This window comes from Carassius auratus, chromosome 44 (genome assembly GCF_003368295.1).
Source record: "Carassius auratus strain Wakin chromosome 44, ASM336829v1, whole genome shotgun sequence".
In the NCBI taxonomy this organism is placed as follows: Eukaryota; Metazoa; Chordata; class Actinopteri; order Cypriniformes; family Cyprinidae; genus Carassius; species Carassius auratus.
In genome coordinates this window covers 3,243,920-3,266,073 of record NC_039286.1, presented here as the reverse complement: position 1 = coordinate 3,266,073, position 22,154 = coordinate 3,243,920, and the positions used below count along the sequence as shown (strand labels likewise).

At 36.9% G+C, this 22,154-nt stretch overlaps 1 protein-coding gene across 1 annotated transcript in view; it reads left to right on the top strand.

Moving 5' to 3' along the window:
* Window positions 1-366: 366 nt before the first annotated feature.
* Window positions 367-22,154, top strand: part of LOC113062143 (potassium channel subfamily K member 9-like) — a 46,192-nt gene continuing 24,404 nt past the window's right edge. The window contains exon 1 of the mRNA XM_026231764.1: window positions 367-1,377. Within this exon, the coding sequence (XP_026087549.1) occupies window positions 828-1,377 (550 nt within the window). The 5' untranslated portion in view covers window positions 367-827. The remainder of the gene's footprint in view (window positions 1,378-22,154) is intronic.

The following is a 22,154-nucleotide window of genomic DNA, read 5'->3' as shown; positions in this document are numbered from 1 at the left end:
TTTGAGATCGGAGTTAACGAGCTGCTGCTCTGGATTTACCTTTAAAATAATAATAATAATAATAATAATAATAATAATAATAATAATTTACTTGAATTCACACCTTTTTCGAGGTTACCTGTTGAGAAGGTGCAAACTGCATAAATTATTTCAAGCTGAGATCGTAACGCACGCACGCTCAATGTGTGTCTTTAATGTGGAGTGTTTCCATCTGTGTGTGCGCTTTGGTGATGCGTGCGCGCGCGGGTTTTTTTTTTTTCTCAGGCTGGCACACACTGAAGTCTGCCAGCGGACGCTTGCAGTGGCATACCGTGACAGTGCAGCTTTACCGAAACGGAGCCAAATGAGAGTCGAGCCCATCCACCCATGCGTTACCGGGGAAACAGATGCGCACGTTCGCGCTCGGACCTGTTGTTTGTAGGATCATCAAGCTCAGCGTTTCTGCAAAGCTACGGGAATAAGTGAGTTTTTCCTGGATTGGATCACGTTTGGAGCATCACTCGTGCGCTGCGCGTCTCCGCCGCTCATCAGATGATGCTGCTGCGTGTTCACGGGTCCTCCTCCGGTACCACCGGCATTACTCACGCACCGGCGGAGTGAGAACAGCTGAAGATGATACTCAGATGAACAGGTCGGGGAAACTTTTTTCTGGAAGATGTTCAGGGCAGTTTGGATATCTGATGGCCGCGGCGATGAGTTTGTTTAACGCAGCGGAGAAGGGAATTTAACAGGTGCGTAATTATCACTCGAGCATGAATCCCACTGGCTTCTTGCGTCTTCTCCAGTTCAGAAGCTCTCTGGAGATCACGCGGGGAGCGCGCTAGTTGATGGCACTGCGCGCCGGAAGGACTTTGTTGTGGTTCGGGCAGGTTTTTCGCAGAGTTTCGCGGCTGCAGGGCTTGTGGTCCCGGCGCTCCAGCAGTCTGCTTTGTCTCTCCACCAGCCAGGACCACGATCAAGGGACCTGTTACAACCGCAACCGGTGTCCGAAGACGCAGCAGCACTGCCCCTATCCGCCCTTTACAGACTGCTGCTGCGCCTTCCCGGGGGATAAGAGGGGACATGAACCCCTCAGCCGCCGGTTCCTGCTGGCCATGAAGAGGCAGAACGTGCGGACGCTGTCCCTGATCGTCTGCACGTTCACCTATCTGCTGGTCGGGGCCGCGGTGTTTGACGCGCTCGAGTCGGACTACGAGATGCGGGAGAAGGAGCAGCTGGAGGCTGAGGAAAAGCGCCTTCAGGGCAAGTACAACATCAGTGAGGATGACTATAAAAAGCTGGAGACCATCATCATGGAGGCCGAGCCGCACAGAGCAGGGGTCCAGTGGAAATTTGCAGGGTCCTTCTACTTTGCCATCACTGTCATAACCACCATAGGTGAGTTTCGGCTTCTTCTTCGCGTGTCTTTCAAGCAAGGTGGCGAAAAGATTCTCGTTTGGATTTAAACGTGTTGTTTATTAGAGCTTTTTGTACTTCGTATGGTGTGATGGACATCTCGTGGGGTACCTAGTTAATCATTTCAGCGGGATAAAAAGTCTAGACTGGGTCTTATCTGGTGAGATGAAGGGACATTATTAGTGCAGAAAATCACGGTTATTATCTCACAACAGGTGTGTCATTTGTTGCAGAATTTCAGAAATAACAAAAACTACATAACTTGTCCAGCCCTGTAGGTTATGAGTTCTAAGGCGATGTTTTACATTAAAATACATTTCTAACCTAAGTGTTGGAATCTTTACCTTATGTAATGCGCAACCTGAGCTGTTTGACGAAATTGATGTTGACGCACAATGTGTGTATACATATATATAAATATAAAAATGAACTCAATCAGAGATGCAATACTGGAACAGACAAGACTCTGGCCTTCATCTGACCTCAGTGCGTGTGTTTGTGTGAAAGAAAGATTACTGTGCCACTCCAGCATGTCATGTCCTCATATGAACTGTCATTATGCCTGATCATAAAGATGCATTATGAATGTTTTGTATCTTGTGGTGTTCATTCACAGTGACTCTTGTTTCGGTGTGCTGTTCTTTCAGCACCACGGCCTAAGAGAAACTTCACTGTGGTTCACACTATTGCACATGCTGTTAACATAGTTGATCATGTCAAATTGGCAAATATTTTATATCTCAATATGCTAAACAACAATAATTACATTTCCCATTTCTCTTTCACTATTCTCATTTCTCTTCATGCAGTGCTTAAAAGATCAGAAGCTCATGCACATAAAAATCTGATTATGAAAACATATGGACAAAATCATAATGACAGTTTAATGTTATTTCAAGCTATTTTAATGACATTAGATAATGAATCGTATCATTTAATTACTTTATTGTTGTTTGTAATAGTGTTTTTTGTATGTTTGTCTTCGTTTTGTTGTATGTAATAGTGTGGACTACAGTGAAGTTTTGTCTTGTGCCGTGGTGCTGAAAGAACAGCTCACCGAAACAAGAGTCACTGTAAATGAGCACCACACAACATAAAACATTCATAATGGATCTTTATGATCAGGCATCAGTTCATATGAGGACAGGAAACGTGCTGGAATTGCTCGGTAATCTCTCTTTCACACAAACACATGCACTGAGGTCAGATGAAGGCCAGGGTTTTGCGTTTTCCCTGTATTGTATCACTGATTGAGTTAATTTCTCAATGCATCAACATTCAGTGTCATTAATGGTGCAGTAGAAATGCTGTAACATCAATCCTCATGCAACAGGTGCCAGATGCAGCTACAGCTGCGTCAGCCCTCACAGAGATCGTGCACATTATTATTGCAGCATTTGAAGGCTTCGCTATATTGATATTTCTCACACATTCTGGTTTCTATGTCTAAATTTTTCCAAATTCTAAATTTTACTTGTGCAATCATTGCTCAGTGATCAGCTTCCATTGAGATTTTGATTTGTAGATAAAGTTTTTAATTGCATTATTATAATATTCACCATTTCATTCTAGATGTATTTGAATACTGGTTGATCTTTTTTTCATTTAAACCATTTAAGCATCTGTAGCTGCTTCAGAGATGAAGCATGCTGAGTGTCATGTCAACATCAGAGCAGCTTTTCATTTAGAAGCAAAGAAACACACCTAAAACTTCAGCACTATTTTTGTGCTGCTTTGCAACAATTACATTTCCTTCAGGAAATGCAAACCTAGTCTAGAATTGCAGTTCTGCAGCACCAAATATTCTCTCTTATTCTATATACAGGTGGAACATGTTGCTTTTATAGTCAGTGCTGGTCTTTTATAGGCCTCGTTTTGAATACACACTAATTTTACTGCTGCTTTATTCCTATAAAGCAGCACCTTTCAAACTCTTTTCTGTTCATTGAAAAATGTAAGTGTAAACACATTAACTAACTATAACTAATGGAACTTATTGTAAAGAGTTACCCATGTTTTACAATTATAAGATTCAGTTTCTGTCATTTCATCACACTGGATGGAGTGAGAAACCAGTGAAGAGCACAAAACATCAAAGAATTCTATTCAATGATGATGTCACTTCCTTTTTCTTAGAGAATGATGTTTTCAGGCATTTATTAGTTTGAGGGATTGGCATTGCTGGAAAGTAAGACCGAGAACAAAGGAGAAAAACAACAACACCTGATTACCAATTAAAAAAATATTTAGAAGAAATGGTTTGATTGAAAAATTTTCATAGAGAAAGAAAAAATGAAGAAAAACTTGAAATATGTCTCAATGAATAGTCAATTGTTCATGTTAAAATTAGTACAGCACCCAAAAACATGACTATAACAAGGTCAGATATGAACCAAATGACAACAAAATGAACAAAGATATCTCACAGCAAATTTCTTTATTTGTTTCAATTCTATTAGTGTTATATTTATTTTCTTTGAATTAGTTTAATTTACCTTTAAACATTTAATTTATTTCACAACACTTACTTTTTATATTTATTAATTTATTTTAGTATTTTTTTTTACATTTTATATTTGATAACATTTTATTGACAAAAAGCACATCTGGTCAAAACAGAGCAGTGAAATGATTCAAGATTCTCCCCATGTTCACTTAATTGTGAAATTGTAGACAAAAGTTAATCAAATTAAACTAATATGATTTCCATCTTTAAAAATTGAGTTCAATATTTTAAATCATACTTGATGTGCACAGATAAATATTGTGCATAACATCCCAGCATTGCATGTCCACACGGCAGGTCTACTGTACAGAATGTGCTTATAGAGCCTGAATGTTGGTACTCACTGTGCTGACAGCATTTTAGTGGTGTGTGAACAGCAGCTCTATAATGAGTAAGCGTCCCATTGTGTAAAAGGACACTAATGCGCAACCTGTGTTCTGCTGTGTGTGTTTGTATACAGTATGATCACAAACACACACGCATATGCAGGTGAGCACACAGTCTTTGTGGACTGAATAAACTGTTTGTTGTTTTGAGCTTGTAATTGCTGATCATTTGAATATAGCTACTGGTTTTTATTAGATTTAATTACTAATGCACCACTGATGTGCTCAGGTCACCACAGTATTTCAGTGCTCGTGTATATATATATATATATATATATATATATATATATATATATATATATATATATATATATATATATATATATATATATATATATATATATATAAACTTCATAACAAGTGGATGACTGTGCAAAAACATCAGAATGACTGACTCTGGACATCCTCATTATCTCATCTGTGTGTTTCATCACATTGTTGAGAAGGAACATATTGTGTGTGTGTGTGTGTGTGTGTGTGTGAAGCCACACTTCAGCAGAACAGCAACAATACTGCAGTGTACTGCATGTGTGTGTTTACACTGCTGCAGTATCACTCAACGCATCAAGTATATTAGTAGTTCAGTTTGAAGTTATCTATCCGTACCACCTGTTATGTATTTGAGACGAATTCTAGTTTTGTAATTGAAATAAATATGGATAAAATAAAAATGTTTTTTTTAAATTGCATATACAATAAGAATGGTAAAAAATAAAAGGACTTACTAGATTATTACAGTTTTATAGTTGTGTTTTTACAGCTTGAATAGGTTTATATGGTTTAACTGAGATTGGCATTATTTTTATTTTATATGAACAATCAGACTTCTCCCTTCATGATATAAAGCATGTACCCTATCTATACACTCTCTCAAAAAACAAATGCTGTCACTGGGGCAATATCTTTTTTAAAGGGTGCACGTGTACATTTAAGGTACTTATACATCCTTTAGACTAAATTAGGTACAAAAGTATACCTTTTGAAAAGTTCCTGATTCCTGAATCCAATTTTCCTTTAGACTAACCTAAATATGAAAGTAAAATAGGTTGAAAACTGCATTTTTGTGTTAACCTTACTGATTTTTAAAACTTTAGCATGAAACATCTTATGAATTCTATTTGGAAGTGTCAAGAAACATCAGCGTATGTTAAATTACAAATAATGCACGTTTAAAGCTAATTCTTCCTGATTCAGTTGTTTCTTTTTTTTTGACATTTATTTTTGATTGTGGTTTATTTAGCACAGTGCTTTATTTGAGAATAATCCTGCCTGAATTGCTTTTTAAAATCTGTCTGTCTGTCTGTCTGTCTTTCCATTTACTAAGCGGTCTGAGCACAGTACGAGTGACAGTATGTTTTCAATAATTAACAGAAGTCTTAGTTCTGATGGCGTAGAGCTGGCCGTGGATGTGCAGTAGTGTGTATATGCATGTGGAAATGTCAGAGTAGCCTGGAGCCTTGGTTTCCGTGGAGACACTGTGTGTCTTGGTCATGTGTGCGGCGCTAACTCGGCATTGAGCAGATTGCGCGGGGAGCTGGTTCCACTTGCCGTGATTAATTGCTCGGAATGTTTCCACCTTTCCACAGAGGCTGAGTGCGTCTGAGTTTATCCATGCAGCATGTGCTGTTCCGTATAGAGGCGTCCCTCCACTGGTTATCACGCTTTACCCATGATGCACTACAGTGAGTTTGGAGAGCTGGAAAGAGTCAACCTTGGGGCAGTGGAAAAGACGCTTCTGTTTGGTTTAAAGTAAAGAACTGCCCAAACTAAAGCTGTTTGAACTACAAGCAAATACTTTTGAATTGTCAAAATAATTTACTTGTTTTTTTTGTTTTGTTTTTAAGTGTTTTAGTTTGTTGGCAGCAATGTGATGAAAAAATGCAGATGGCCACATTTCCAGCCCATGGCAGCCGCAAAGTAAAATAACACCAAATGCAAAAAATAAATAAAATATACTTTTACTCTATTGATTTTTATTTATTTATTTGTATAATGTTTAGTGGTGTATTTATTTTCTTTTAATTATTCATTGTATTTAATATTGATTCAATAATTTGATTATAGTTTATATAGATTTATTGAGGTATGCATGCACTTTTTACATTAATTTGTGTTATTTTCTTTTCTTTTCTTTTTCAGCATTTGCTATTTCATATTTTATTTTTATATTTATTTTAATATATTTTTTAAAATAAATATAAATATTTTATATTTAAAAATATATATTTTTAAATATTTTATGTTCATTATTTTTAGGTACTTTTTATCATTTTATAATTTCTTATTTTAATTGTATTATTTCTATTTACTTTCTACATTTGATGTGTTTTACACTATTTATTTAATTATGCTTGTTAGCATCTTGATGAATATTATATTTTATATTTATATATCTCTTTTTATATTTATTTTTATGATTTTTTATACTTTTAACATTTAATGTAGGCCTGCTTCATAAGTTTCGGCCTGATCCTTGTGCATTGTTTACAACTTCAAAGTAACTGTTAAAATTGTTCAGATGGACCATTTAAGTTAATTTATTTAATTTAAATATTAGGCATACATATAATAATTCACCTGCTGTGTGTTTCTTTTTTTGTTTTTAATAGGATTAGAAAAAAATTCCATAATAAAGATATTAAAAATGCCCCTGAAAAACAATTCTAGGGGGCAGTTTTGAAGTTAATATCTCATCTTCTATATCTTGTGTCCACTACAAATCAGTTAGAACATTAGAGAACATTAGATCAACCTCCTCCCACACTTTTCAGAACAATCCCACTCTCCTGATTGTGTCTGTCCTGGTACTATCATGGTACAGGATTGTTTAACAGACAAACCTGTTTGAGAACAGTCATGATTCCTTTTGGTGACATCACTGGCACAGAAATGATCCGTTTCACATTCCCAAACTGTTCAAGGCTCCATCGGGCTGTCCATAAACACAAGAACCTGGCATTTGTGATCGGTCGTTCAGAGATCTAGATCTCTAGAGCGTATGGAAAATGTAGCAATTAACATTCACATCACGAGCGTTCTCGTTCCATAAAGCATAAAAACGCTTGATTGCACAAAATGTAAAGTTTGTAGCAAGCAGCAGCAGCATCTTGGATCAACAGCAGTGGCTTTCATCAGCGTGTTACTGTGGAAGCACTAGACCGCTCACACTCCTTCTCTGCTGCTATTTTTAGCTCCAGCTCTACAAGCTCACAGTCACACTTGGTTGCTTATCCAATAAAGCTAAATAAAAATGTTCCACTAATTTCCGTAATGCTTTGCATATCTATCTATCTATCTGTCTATCTATCTATCTATCTATCTATCTGTCTGTCTGTCTGTCTGTCTGTCTGTCTGTCTGTCTGTCTATCTATCTATCTATCTATCTATCTATCTATCTATCTATCTATCTGTCTATCTGTCTATCTGTCTGTCTATCTGTCTATCTATCTGTCTGTCTGTCTGTCTGTCTGTCTATAAAAGTACCCTGTATGTGAACATATACCATGGTAAAACTATGTACTTTAAAACAACAAAAAAGTGCACACACACACACACACACACACGCACACACACACACACACACACACACACACACAGATATATATATATAGAGATAAATTTTTGTTCTTCTTCTTACCGCAGTAATACTATGCATTTATTTAGGCATATACCCTGGTAATACTATTTATTTGATTCTTTTTTACATTTATGTGTTTATGCATGTACCATTTATTCATCCATCCATCCATTTATTCATTCATGTAGGCATTTATCATGGTAATGCTGTTGATTTATTACAGTTTTTCTCAGTTGCTTTGGTACATTTCTTGAATCATCCTTGAGATTTGCAAAACAGTAAGTGCATTTCTCAAAACAGCTCATACAAATAACAAGACCTGCTAAGGCCAGTCTCTTACTCAAAATCCTTAGTTCATCTCTCAAAAATAAATATCTGTGTCAATGAACATGTCAGTGCCATCAGAAAGACAAGTCCTTGTGTTATAGTTTACAGATAAAACAGTCAAATTGCTTAGTCATGTTGTCAGTATAACAGTTTACTCTGGAGCGATGTTCTGATGTAAACTACTGTATTGAACAGTATGCTATATGCTTATGTATGCCATATATCCATTTCAAAATTATGTGGGATATTGATTGAAAGAGACTGGATAGAATTCCCAGTTACCCTTAACTAGTGGTCTGACCAAATAAATACATTTTTCTCAGTCACTTTGGTGCATTTCTCAAATCAGAAATGAAATTCTCAAAACTACTTGTACAACCTCCACATCATCTAGTCATTTATACACATCACAAAACCAGTTTCTCATTCTTTTGAACAAGTTGCGATTGCTTTTGTACATTCATGCAATTGATTATGCACATTTATCTGCGGTTTCCTACATTATCAGTTGCTAATGTCATGTCACTCAATGCAAAATGGCTCATCTAGTTGTCATAAACTGCCAAGCACACTTTTTATTTTTATTTTTACACATTATTATTAGACTTTTTTGTCAATTTGGCATGAATTGTGCAAGTGAACCATGACTAATAAAGAGACTGCTGATCAACCAATGATGAACCATTTCTCTGAAATAGCTCAAAGGTTCATCTCATGAATCTTCAGTTGGAAAGCTTACAGTAGATTGTGTAGACAGAGGACAACAAGAGTTACAAGAGTGACTTATTTTTTATTTTCATCTTTGTGCCCATTATGTCTTTTTCCTTTTCTTTATCAGAACGTCATTGTAAAGGTTTATTTACTGTTTTATTTTTATGTTTTGGTCAGACCACTAGTAAAAGAGTAATTGTGAATTCTATCCAGTCTCTTTCAATCAATATCCCACATACAGTAATGTCAATTTGTACTTTAGAAATGGACATTCATAAGTTTATATGCTATGGCATATGGCATACCATAGTTTACATCAGGTAATACTAACAAAGTGCACTGTTATATTGACAACATGACTAAGCATTTTGTTTGTGAACAATGACACATGGTCTTTTCATTCTGATGGCACTGATATGTTCATTGGCATTAATACTTGCTTTTGAGAGATGAACTAAAGATTTTGAGTAAGTTACAGGCTTTTGCTGGTTATCTGTTTTGTGGTGCTGTTTGTACAAATTGTTTTGAGAAATGCACATACTTCTTTGCAAATAGTAAGAATGATTCGAGAAATGATTCATAAGCACAATTCATTCCAAATTTACAAAAAGGTCTAATCATAATGTGTAAAAGAAAAATGTGCTTGACACTTTATGACAACTAGATGAACCATTTTGCATTTATTGACTTATACAATGAACTAAAGACTAGATGTTTAGATTTCTGTGCAACAGTCTTACCGCTCAAAACATCTAGTCTTTAGTTCATTGTATAAGTCAATAAATGCAAAATGGTTCATCTTGAGCAACATGACATTAGCAACTGATAATGTAGGAAACCGCAGATAAATGTGTGTAATAAATTGCATGAATGTACAAAAGCTATCGCAACTTACTGGTTTTATGATGTGTACAAATGACTAGATGATGTGAAGGTTATACAAGTAGTTTTGAGAATTTCAATTCTGATTTGAGAAATGCACCAAAGTGACTGAGAAAAACTGTAGTGCATGATGGCATATTAAATTATTGTGGCAGTATCATGATACATCCATGGTTATACTATGGTACATCAAAATATGCCTTGGTACTAAAATTCATTTATGCTAATTTTTAAGTTATACCATGGTGCCATCAATAAATAAATAAATAAATAAATAGTTAATTAAATCATAGTGCCATGGTATGTTTTTTTTTTTTTTTTTTTTTTTTACTGTTTTGTTGTTATTTTTAAAATAGGTTTAATACATTTTTATGTACCATGGAAATACCATGTTTTTTGGGGTGTGGTGTCATAGCAGTGCCATCACTTTTGTTCATGTGTCTCTCTCTCTCTCTCTCTGCATCACTTGTAGCACTGCTCTGAACACAGGGAATGATTTGACCTTGTGTCTTTTTTTTCATCCAGTGACTCGGATCATCTTCCCGTTCACGGAGAACTGCGGAGATGGGAATCCAGCTCAGTTAGTTTTTTAGATGAATATCAAACAGTGTTACTCTGCTTCTTTCCACAATGCCTTCTCCATTGCGTAACGGTAGCTGCATGGCACTCTGCCATTTTTATGAGTGATCTGTTTTTCAATTAAGTTCAACCGGCTTGTTGTTGAGGTCTCTCTCTGCTGACTAAACATGCGGTTACAACGCTTTTGTCAAGGGGAAATGGATGGCGCTCTTAAAAGTGTGTTTTTATATTGTAGTACATTTTTATTGATGAGGATTTTACCAGGTCAGAATTATATACTGTGTGCTGTTGTTTTCACACACCACACTGGACAGGTGCTGCACTTCACTGACAAGTCAAGCTATATATTGAATACAATGACACTGCAAAAATATCAGTTATTGATTTAGATGTGCTTTGTGTGCACTCTCTTATCATATTAAAATAAGCTATAAATATGCATCATATTCACCTTACAGTGTAACAAATGAATCTAGGTGAGAACTGATTGAGCAGAATTTGGTTGTTGAAATCATGGCAGCTGGAAAAAAAATCAAGTAAATACTGTATATTTAAAATATTTTAATTATTTATTTAAATTGATATTTAAAAAACTATCAATTTAAATGGTTTAATAAAAATATATTATATTGTAAATACCTTTAAATGAATTAGATTTATTTATTTTGTAAATTAAAATATATTATAGAAATAGTTAAAAGATGCATTAAGCTCTGTTGACAGTCTGTAATATACTATAGAGGAAATAAATTACAAATGTTCAAAACACTTTCATTATAAGTGCATATTTCAAAATATTTTAAATACATTTGAATTAAAATCAATATAATTCCATTATAAATAAATGTAAATTAAATGAATTTAAATATTTTTCATTAAAATATATTAAAGAAATTGATTACTGTAGGAGATAACGGATGAAAATTTTCAATACACTAGCACTCTAATTGCATTTTATTTACAGTATTTTAAAGAAATAAATATTTAATTTAATTATTTTAAATAATTATTAATTTTGTTAAAATATAAAACTATTATTATATAAACACATTAAAATAAATAACATTTTTAAAGTGTTCATTTACAGTAATTGAGTACAAGTTTGAGTAAACTGCGTATTTAAATTTAGTATTTATTAAATTGAGTATTTAACCCAGAACATAATTTAAATTAAATTAAATGTATGCATTTATCCAAAATTTTCATCCAAAACTACTTACTGTGCATCCAGGCTAACCTTTTTTACCTAACATGTGTTCCCTGGGAATCGAACCCACAACCTTGCACTGCTAATGCAAATGCTCAGGAATTCATTTCATGTGTGAATGTTGTATTAACAGACCTGTTTATGCATAAAGGAACACTCTAAAAATACTGGGTTGTTTCAACTTAACTTTGGGTCAAATATGGACTAACCTAACTGTTGGGTTACATTTTTTATTTAAAATTTTAACCCTAAAGTAGGGTTAGTCCATATTTGACCCAAAGCTGGTTTGAAACATTGAATGTTGCAGTGAATGCTGGGACACATGTCAGTATGAATAAAACATTTAGTTCTGGTCAGTGTTGAATTACACACACATAAGAAAGAAAAAAAATGTCAAAATGCAGTGATATGTAGATTAAATGTGTGTCTGAGCAATATCGGATCATGTCTGGTCTAATCTTATTCATAGAGTTGCAAATCAGTTGAGCATGAGGAGGTTTAAATCTGCAGAAATACAGAGAAAGATGTGCGTATATGTCATAGAGAAAACATATCATCTCTCACTGGAAATTTCATTGTAAACACAAACCCCTGTTTGATTGACAGCTCTCAATGGCCCTTGACTTTGTTTTAATATTTCTCTATTTCTTTCACTCTCGTTTTTATTGCATATGTACGAGAGGGTCATAAGATATCACAGACATACACGCACACTTCTGTGTGTGGCTATGATTTTATTCTTATGACATGAGAGAAAATAAATGTACCATAGTTTTTTTTTTTTTTTTTTTTGTCAAAGTTAAAGGGATAGTTGACACAAAAATGAAAATTCTGTTATCATTTACTCACCCTCTACTTGTTCCAAACCAGTTTGAGTTTCTTTCTTCTGTTAAACACAACAGAAGATATTTTAAAGAATGCTGATAACCAAACAGTTGACGGTCACCATTGACATCCATAGAAAAAAATATATTTTCACATGGTTAAAAATGTTTTTGGACATATACTGTGGCAATCCCAAGGTACCATACTAATATCACATTCAAATACCAAGATGTTCATTGTAATAGCTACATTTAAGGATGCAAAATACAATAACATATACAGTATATTAAATTATTATTAATAATATTGATCTCCAAAAGTAGATTTGGTCTTATTTGATTTACTTCTGTGGACGATTTTAGTTATGCAAACACGCACAAACAAATGCATACAGTTTGCACATTTCTACTACTCTTCACTTCTGGCATGCTCATTCTGTCACAGGTGGGAAAAGAAGCTATTTAAGGCTCATTAGCAGTGTGTGTATCATATGTGTGTGTTTATGTCTGTATATTTATGTGTTTGTGGCAGTTGGACTCAATCTGTTAAGTGAGAGGAAGATTTTAGAGGCGTTGTTGAGATTCATTTAGATAATGAAACATTATCTTCTTCGTTGTGATGTTCTATCTTTACCTTACGCTCTCACTGGGTGATGCAAACAAGAATGCAGAATGTCCTCCATCTGTTTAAAGCATGTCTGTCATAATATCATAACTGATTTGTTCGCCGCATCTTTGATCAATGCAAATGACTTCAAATGCATTCAGAGGACAAGTGCCCTGTCAGATGACTTGGCAAGATTAAAAATGATTATTATAATGAGCTGTTTTTGTGATAAAACACTACATTTGATAAAAAAAGAAGGCCTGAAATTCATTTACATTGTTGAGCATAATCAATTTTGGAGTTGAATTGGTACAAGCTGAGAATGAATTAAAGCATATACGGGCCATTTTCATAAAAGCTGTAATTTATTTCAAGTGATGAATGGCAGATAATATTAAATATATACATAATTTCTACTTTCACTCGCAAGAACTTAATGCTCAGTTTGGTCACCGACTTAATTCTGAAAGACATCTGGGAAAAAGGGCATTTTCACGTGAGATGAATTCATTCTGAATTAAACAAATCCGCTTCTTGGGCCTTTTGAAGCCCAAGGTTTGACGTCTTTCACTGTGGCCCCATAAAGTATTTGGACACTTAAGCCACACATAAAAATATATGAACACCACTGCATTGCATAACTAAATATGTTAAGTATGTAAAAATGTTTTGTATTATTGTAAGCAATTTCAACATTTCTAAAATGCTGAAGCTACTAATACGGATTTATTTGCTCAATAAAAACAAAGAAGCTACTTATTTGTTTATAGGTATGCTTATTTCTTAAAGTTTCTAAGGACTGTCACTGAACATTTTACCTCAGATCGAAAATTTGACTTTCTTACCTGAAAAACCGATGACAAACGCTATCTTCCTCCACGTTTATGACTTCCTCGTGTTGAATCTATGGTTGGTTGCATATAATTCTGGGTATTTCCTTACGTCGTTGATTAGGTTTTCATCTATTGCAGTCCACTACTCTGCTATTTAATTTAATTACATTAATGTTATAAGTTGAGATTTAGGCTACTATAAATATTTTAACTGCTACACTGCTGTAAGAAGTACCTGATTTGCTTATTAACACCTTATTAAGTGTTTGCAAACCAAATGTTATTACACTTTTGTCCATATAGCAGTAGGCCTACTTTTAAAATAAAAAAGTGCACAATACACTACTTTTGAATACATTATTAGTTTTGTGTATAACAATGCACAAATTAATTGTGATTAATAACAAACAATTATGCGATTAATCACGATTAAAAATGTTAATTTAATGTTAAATTGTAAGCTAACGTTTATCCAAATCGAAAGTCTTAGCTGCACAAGTTAGCTCTTTACTGTCAAGCTTCAGATAAAATAGCAAGATTTTGTAAGGATAAGAATAATTGGAAGTTTAGAAAATTTGTTTAAAAATAGGCTTTTTTTTGTTATTACATATAACGGAATTTCAAGGTAAGCAAAAAAAATAAAAATAAAAAATAAAATAAAACTTTGGAAGTCAATCTACACTCAATAAGCTGCTTTTTGGGAAACCAGCTTGTCACTGAATGAATCAACAGTCTATCAGCTAATATTCAACATATTTGCTTATAAGCATTAATTTTGGATTGATTTACTTTAAGAGTTTACACCGAGAAAATGCTGTTTTATAAGAGAGGCCACAGACAATTTTGCGACAGGTAGGATTAATTTTACGGTACTTCTCGTTGACTTCTGTGGTATCCGCAAACCGTGACTGATTGTCGTACAGCTGACGTCAAGGCTGTGTGTGATTGGTTATCGAGACACACATGATCCAAGTTGGTCTATTCAGTGATAGAGCCATGGACCTTTGTATCTCTCAACATTAAGAGTGGCTCTGCCATGACTGCTGGGGTGGTTGGGTCAGTTGTTTAGGAACAGTTCATGATATCTTCAAGTTCCCTTTGTGCCAGTAGTTGGGATAAAACCACATATATTATTACTCTATGAAACGTGATTGGCCTTCAGGTTAATGATGGTGCTTTAGGATTCCAACCCTAGCTAGTGATTAAATAATAAAGTGTTTAAGACCTAATTGAGGTGTCTAGACAAGGGTCAGGGTAGAAATAAAGCTAATGGGGTTTTGGGAGGTTCAGGAGCTTGTGTGCTGATCTGAGAAGTTCATGTTTAATATTACAGAATGTTAAATGTCATGTTTAGACATGGGGAGCTACTTTATTAATAGATACTGTAAGAGCATCAAAGTACATATTTCCTTATGTAGATGTGGATTTAATAGTTCAGAATTTAATAAGTGTACTACAGTATTGAAATATTTCTGAAAGCTTTGTGGTTGAAGCTCCAATAATATTGCTTAATCATGGCTGTGCAAAAGGTCATGGTCAAGTTACATTTATTTTAATATTATAGTCGTTTAGAATGTTAAATCAGTTAGGTAGCACAGGTTGGACTGAACTGAAATGTGGCTCACATGTTTCTCGTCTCTTAGCTAAATTGCCGTATGACCTAAGAGCTAACTTCAAGAGATTCATTAACCCCCTTCAGACACCTATTCCAACTCTGATTGATTTCGCAGAATGGCTGGAATATGAGGTTCGCGTGCAGGTAGAAGGAACACAGTATGGGTCCTATTTTGAGCATGCAAAACATAGTGTTCACAAAGACAAGCGAACTGGTTTTGTTCCCCGAAAGCCAACTACTGTCCTACATGGTAAAGAGCAGAAAGTAGGATCAGTAGAGCTACCAAAGACTGAATGCATGGACTCAGAAAGACCACAGGAGAAGCTGAAAAAATATTGTCCGTTCTGTAACACAATTCAACACTATATGAATCAGTGCTCTAACTTCAAACTCTTAACTAAAGAGCAAATTGAAAGTTGGATCAGAACAGGACATAGATGTTGGCGTTGCGGACGAGGGCATTCTTCCTCTAAATGTACTTTAAAGGAGAAATGCAAACGGTGTGAAAGGAGGCATCTTGATGTTCTTCATGAAGTCAATGCCAACACTGATGTGATGAGTAAAAGTAATAACCGGACATCGGAGGAAAGTTCAGTAAGCCCTACTTCTCAGGCCCTATACTTGGATCGACCTACGAGTAGCAGGCAAGTGCTACTGAAGTTAATTCGAGTAATCATTCAGAATGGGGATAAGTCATTAGAAACCTACGCTGTGCTAGATGACGGATCTGAGCGAACTATTTTGTTGAATGAAGCTGCTCAACGTCTAGACCTTCAGGGTGAAATTGAAGATCTGGCTCTGCGAACAGTGAGGCAGGATGTCCATACCATTCATGGAAGATCAGTATCTTTCTTCATAGCCCCTGTTTCACACCCTGACAGATCTTACCCAGTCAAGGGTGCATTCACCGCAAAAGAGCTAGCCCTGGTTCAGCATACTTACCCCATCTCTGACTTGCAAAGAAGATATCACCATCTCCGTGACTTACCTTTGCACGACATCCATGAAGCGCAGCCCTTGGTACTTATCGGCTCAGATTATCCTCACTTGATAACCCCTGTTGAGCCAGTGAGATTAGGTCCTCCTGGAGGTCCAGCGGCGGTTCATACAAAGCTCGGCTGGACATTGCAAGGTCCCTCAAGGCTTATTAAACCTCACTTGCAGGCTCAAGAATGTTTATTCATTTCTTGTGTTTCTCCTGAAGCTGAGCTATTCCGTCAAGTCGAAAAGCTTTGGCAACTGGATACTCTTCCTTATCAATCTGAGAAAGTGGTCAGTCGATCACGACAGGATGCAGAATCTATTCGCCTCCTAGAGGAGAAAACCATCAGGATTGATGTGAATGGGGTAAAAAGGTACGCCACGCCTCTACTCTGGAAAGAGTTGCCTCCGCCTCTGAATGCACCCAAGGAGGCTGTCATGGCCCTGCTACGCAGCACAGAGCGAAAGTTATCTAGAGAACCTAGTATGGCTGCCTCTTATGAATCAGAAATTCAGAAACTGCTGCAGGCAGGTTACGTCACACCGTTGACAGCTGCAGAATGTGATCGGAGTTCCCAGTCATGGTACATACCACATCATATGGTTCATCACAATGCAAAGAACCGTATTGTCTTCAATTGTTCTTTTGAGTACCAGGGTCAGTCTTTGAATGAACATCTCTTGCCCGGTCCTACCTTAAGTGCCAGCTTGTTGGGAGTTCTCCTCCGCTTTCGAGAACATTCTGTGGCCATCTGTAGTGATGTGAAGGGTATGTTCCATCAAATCCGTCTCCTTGATGAAGATAAACCCTTCCTTCGCTTTCTGTGGCGTCATGGGAATACATCTGAACCGGCCATTGTGTATCAGTGGCAAGTTCTGCCATTTGGCACTACGTGTAGCCCTTGTTGTGCTACTTATGCACTTCAGTCCCATGCCAAGGTGGATCTCGAAGGTACTGATGAAGTACGTCAAACGGTGGAGCGTAGCTTCTATGTTGACAATTGTCTTAAGAGTGTCTCTACTGAAGCCCAAGCTATAGAGCTGGTAAACCGATTGCAGGGCCATCTTATGAACGGTGGATTCGAATTGAGGCAATGGGCCAGTAACATCCCTGAAGTTATTCACCACCTTCCTGCTGAGTTAAAGTCAAAGAGTGGGGAGATTTGGCTAAGTCAAGAAATGACCAACCCTCAGGAGAATGCTCTTGGATTGATATGGCAATGTAGATCAGACACATTGGTATACAAATCGTACCAGAAAGATGAAGGTGAAATTACAATGCGGAGCATCTATCGCACTTTAGCCAAGCTTTATGACCCCCTTGGATATCTCATTCCGTATACCACCAGAGCCAAAATTGTTGTGCAGTTGTTGTGGGATAAAAAACGAGGATGGGATGATCCTAATTTACCATCGGGCCTACTAAACATTTGGCATCAGTGGGAGAGCGAGCTGCCACAATTGTCTCAGATCCACCTACCAAGATGCTACAGTTCCAGCCTTCAGTATCCTGTCAAGAGCCGCAGTGTTCATGTGTTTTGTGATGCTTCTGAAAAGGCATACGGCTCTGTAGCATACTTGTGCTCTGAAGACAGTCAGGGTAATATGCATGTTGCCTTCATGGGGGCAAGGTCAAGAGTCGCTCCACGGAAACAAATCTCTATTGCTCGTTTAGAGCTTTGTGCTGCATTGACAGGAGCACAACTAGGAGACGTCTTGAAGAAAGAGCTGACCTTAGATATCTCCAAATTCGTCTATTGGTCTGACTCCACTACAGTTCTTTCTTGGCTGCAGTCTGATTCTTGCAGATACCGAGTGTTTGTAGGAGTTAGAGTCACCGAAATCCAAGAGTTGTCTGACCCTGGAGCTTGGCGCTATGTCGATTCAGCAGCCAATCCTGCTGATGATATCACGCGTGGGTTATCACTGGTTCAACTAGCTAAAGAAACACGATGGAAACAAGGACCAGCCTTCTTAATGCAGTCTAGCAGTTGTTGGCCTAAGGCACCAGAAGGACAGGCCCCTGAAGAAGTTCAGGAACTTAAGAAATCTGTGTTTTGCGGCTCATTGACTGAACATAAACTGCAAGTTGAACCTGATCCCAATCAATTTAGTAGCTATCCTGATTTACTAGAGGCTACAGCACGATTCCTTCATGGGGCGGCTGATAACACTGATTCACTCAGTGCAGATGCGTTTCAGAAGGCAGAATTGTCTATCCTTAGACAATGTCAGATGCATGACTTTCCTGACGAATTTGCTTTACTCAAGGGAGGAAAAGACATTTCTGTACATAGCCGACTCATTAAGCTTGCTCCTGAATATGACAAAGAACAAGACTTGATTAGAGTAGGAGGACGACTTCGTAGGTGCCATGGATTGAGTGATGCAGTTCTACACCCTATTGTTCTGTCACAAGATCATCCAGTAGTTAAACTCCTAATAAAGCATTATGATGATCAACTGCACCACCCGGGAGCTGGCAGGGTGTATGCTGAGCTGCGGCGTAAGTTTTGGATTTTGCGAGGAAGAGAGGCAATTAAAAGACATCAGCACCACTGTCTTGATTGTAATAAATGGAGAGGCAAACCAAAGATTCCTAGAATGTCAGACTTACCCACATCAAGTCTGAGGTTATGTAGACCTCCCTTTTACTCCACCGGAGTAGATTGTTTTGGACCACTGTTAGTGAAGGTTGGCCGCCGTACTGAGAAAAGGTGGGGTGTGGTATACAAGTGCCTCACTACTCGAGCTGTACATCTTGATCTGTTGGATCACATGGATGGAGATTCATTCCTGCTGTCTCTCAGGCGTTTTATTGCCCGAAGAGGGAAACCCTATGAGATTCTCTCTGATCAGGGAACAAATTTTCGAGGTGGATGTAAAGAGCTGGAGGACACTTTCTCCCATATGCAGACCAGCATTAGAGACCAGCTAGCAAAGGAACAAATCAGATTCAAGTTTAATCCACCCAGTGCGCCTCATTTCGGCGGCTCATGGGAAAGAGAAGTGAGGTCTGTAAAGACAGCCTTAAGAATCACCTTAGGTGCTCAGACCGTTACTGAGGAGGTATTGAGAACCATCTTGATCGAGGTGGAGGGCATTCTTAATTCTAGACCCTTGGGTTATGTCTCTAGCGACATAGCAGATCCAGACCCAGTAACGCCAAATTCTTTACTGATGGGGCGGCCTGACTCCTCCTTGCCCCAAGTTGTCTATTCAGACCATGAATTACTCAGTAGAAAAAGATGGAGACATAGTCAGGTTCTGAGTGATCATTTTTGGAAGCATTTTATTCACGACTTCCTACCCACATTGCAGTCAAGGCAGAAATGGTACAGAGAGAAAGAGAATATTGCAGTTGGCACTGTAGTACTCATTGTTGATGAGCAGATCCCAAGAGCGCTCTGGAGAGTTGGTACTGTCTCTGCTGTCATTCCTAGTTCAGATGGGAGAGTCAGAACAGCAGTGGTCAAAGTGAAAGATCAAACATACACAAGACCAGTAGCTAAGTTGATTGAATTGCCTTCCTTACCCCCAGACACAGAAAGTTCCTTATAGACCCTACTAATGGCAAATTTGCATACCAAATTTGGGGGCGGCTGTGCAAAAGGTCATGGTCAAGTTACATTTATTTTAATATTATAGTCGTTTAGTATTCTGTTCAAGTGTTGCGCCTGTTGAGTGGGCGGAGTTTAATCGGAAGTCTCGCGAGTTTGGTGAAAATAGCGTGAGATCAGATATACGGCAATGGAGAAAAAGAAGGAAGAAATGCGGTCCATGTTAGTATTGTAAATTCATGCGGCAAGTTGGATTAAAGCCATCAAGCTATAGATTGATAATATAGCTCTCAGCTGGTGAGCAGTTTGGCATTTCAGATGTGATGGGCGGCCGATGTTGTGTGATCGCTTCAGAAGTTGCTGGAATTATATGGTGAATATCAGCGCGTGCGTCATTGCAGAACGTAAGTGTTTATATCATATTATTCAGTCTAATAATCATCGTTTGATATGCTGCTAGATGCATCAATAAGATATTTCTTCAGTTATAAGAGAACAGCTGTTATATTATATATTATGCTTTTATCATATGTTTTCGATGTCTCTCGCGTTTAATCATGTGAAGTGATAATGACACAGCACTTTGTTGTACAAAATGTAACAGAGACTAATTGAGTTTATTTGTTTCATTATAGAACCACACGTTTATCCACGTTTGTCCAGCGGACTTTAATCACACAAACCCAACACACACACTGAATATCGCAGCACACGAAGCTACAGGCCTCACTGTTATCACCACATCATATTAACCCTATCAGTATCAAACATAGATCCCTACTAACATACCGTTTGTTCAAGTTCCAAATGTGATGACATCACGTCTGAGGATCGACGTCTGAAGATATCTGTGCCTTCCTTTCATTAAGTGGACATTCTCTGGATACCTGGGACTTGTTGGGACTGAGTATTCTCAATAACACATTTCACTGCCTTATATCAACATTATTGTATCTTTTTATTTAAAGAACATTGTTGTTTTATTGTTTTGGTTATTTTGCGTAGGCCTACGCTGTTTTATTGTGTCATTTACATTGTGTTAACATTGTGAGAAAATAATTCATTTTTTCATTAATACATTGAGTTAATTGGACACATGACTCTGGCTTCTTTAATCCTTTCCTAGTTACTGGACATTATTTGTGTAAATAGTACTCTAAGGTGATTTAGAACCGTAACAGTAATCAGTGCATACTACAGTCTTCAATACAATGGCCACATCATTTTCTGCAATGACTGTTAGTTTTCCAGATGTAAGATTGAGTGATACAGTTTTTTGACCATGTTACATTTTTGTTTGAAGTTAGTTTTGTTCATAAATTTTTTTAACAATGTTACCTGAATATTGGATGTTATTCGAGTTTAACTCATGCTTATATATCATTTAGGTCAAAGAGTGTGACAAATCAGACTGATTGCAGATACTATGGTGTAGTTCATAGAAAAGTTACTGTATGCATGTTGAAATGTCATTACATTCTACATAATTAAGCATAATTAATATTTAAAAAAAACGATTTAACCAAAAAGCATTTACTGGGTATTTTTTTTTCTATTTGTTTTTATGAGCTGATTGGTGTGTGTCCTTCAGTGTGTAATGAGTTTGTCCATTATTATTCATATATTGCAGCATGAGAATTTAAAATTGTGTTTTATAAATGTTATATGGTAGCTGATTAAAATATGATGTATTAATGATTGTATTAGAGGGCACAGATTTGGTTTTAAATTGAAAAAGAGAAGCTGGTCACCTCTTTTCTCTCCTGCTCTCGTCGTATCTCCTCATCCTATCTATTCTCATTCTTGTTTTTCTCCCCTCATCTAGTATCTTCTCATCTCTTCTTTCCCCATATCTTGTCATTTAGTCTCTTCTCCTGCACCCTTCAACTCATTGTGAAAGTCCTGCAAGAAGCTAAAAGAGGACATATTGATCTATGAAGTTAATATCTTACCTCCTCTCCTCCTCCTTAATTCTTCTCTTCCTGTGAGTCAGCATAACTAATATTTGGCTCTGTTCCTCATCTTTTGTGCTTTCACTCTTTGTTTTCTCATTCAGTATGAGGTCTGGTTGTTGACTGATATCATGATGCTTCCCTATTGAGTAACAAAGTGTAGCAGCTGTTAATGATGTCATTTCCTGTGGGGTGGGGGGTGGGGACAGTCT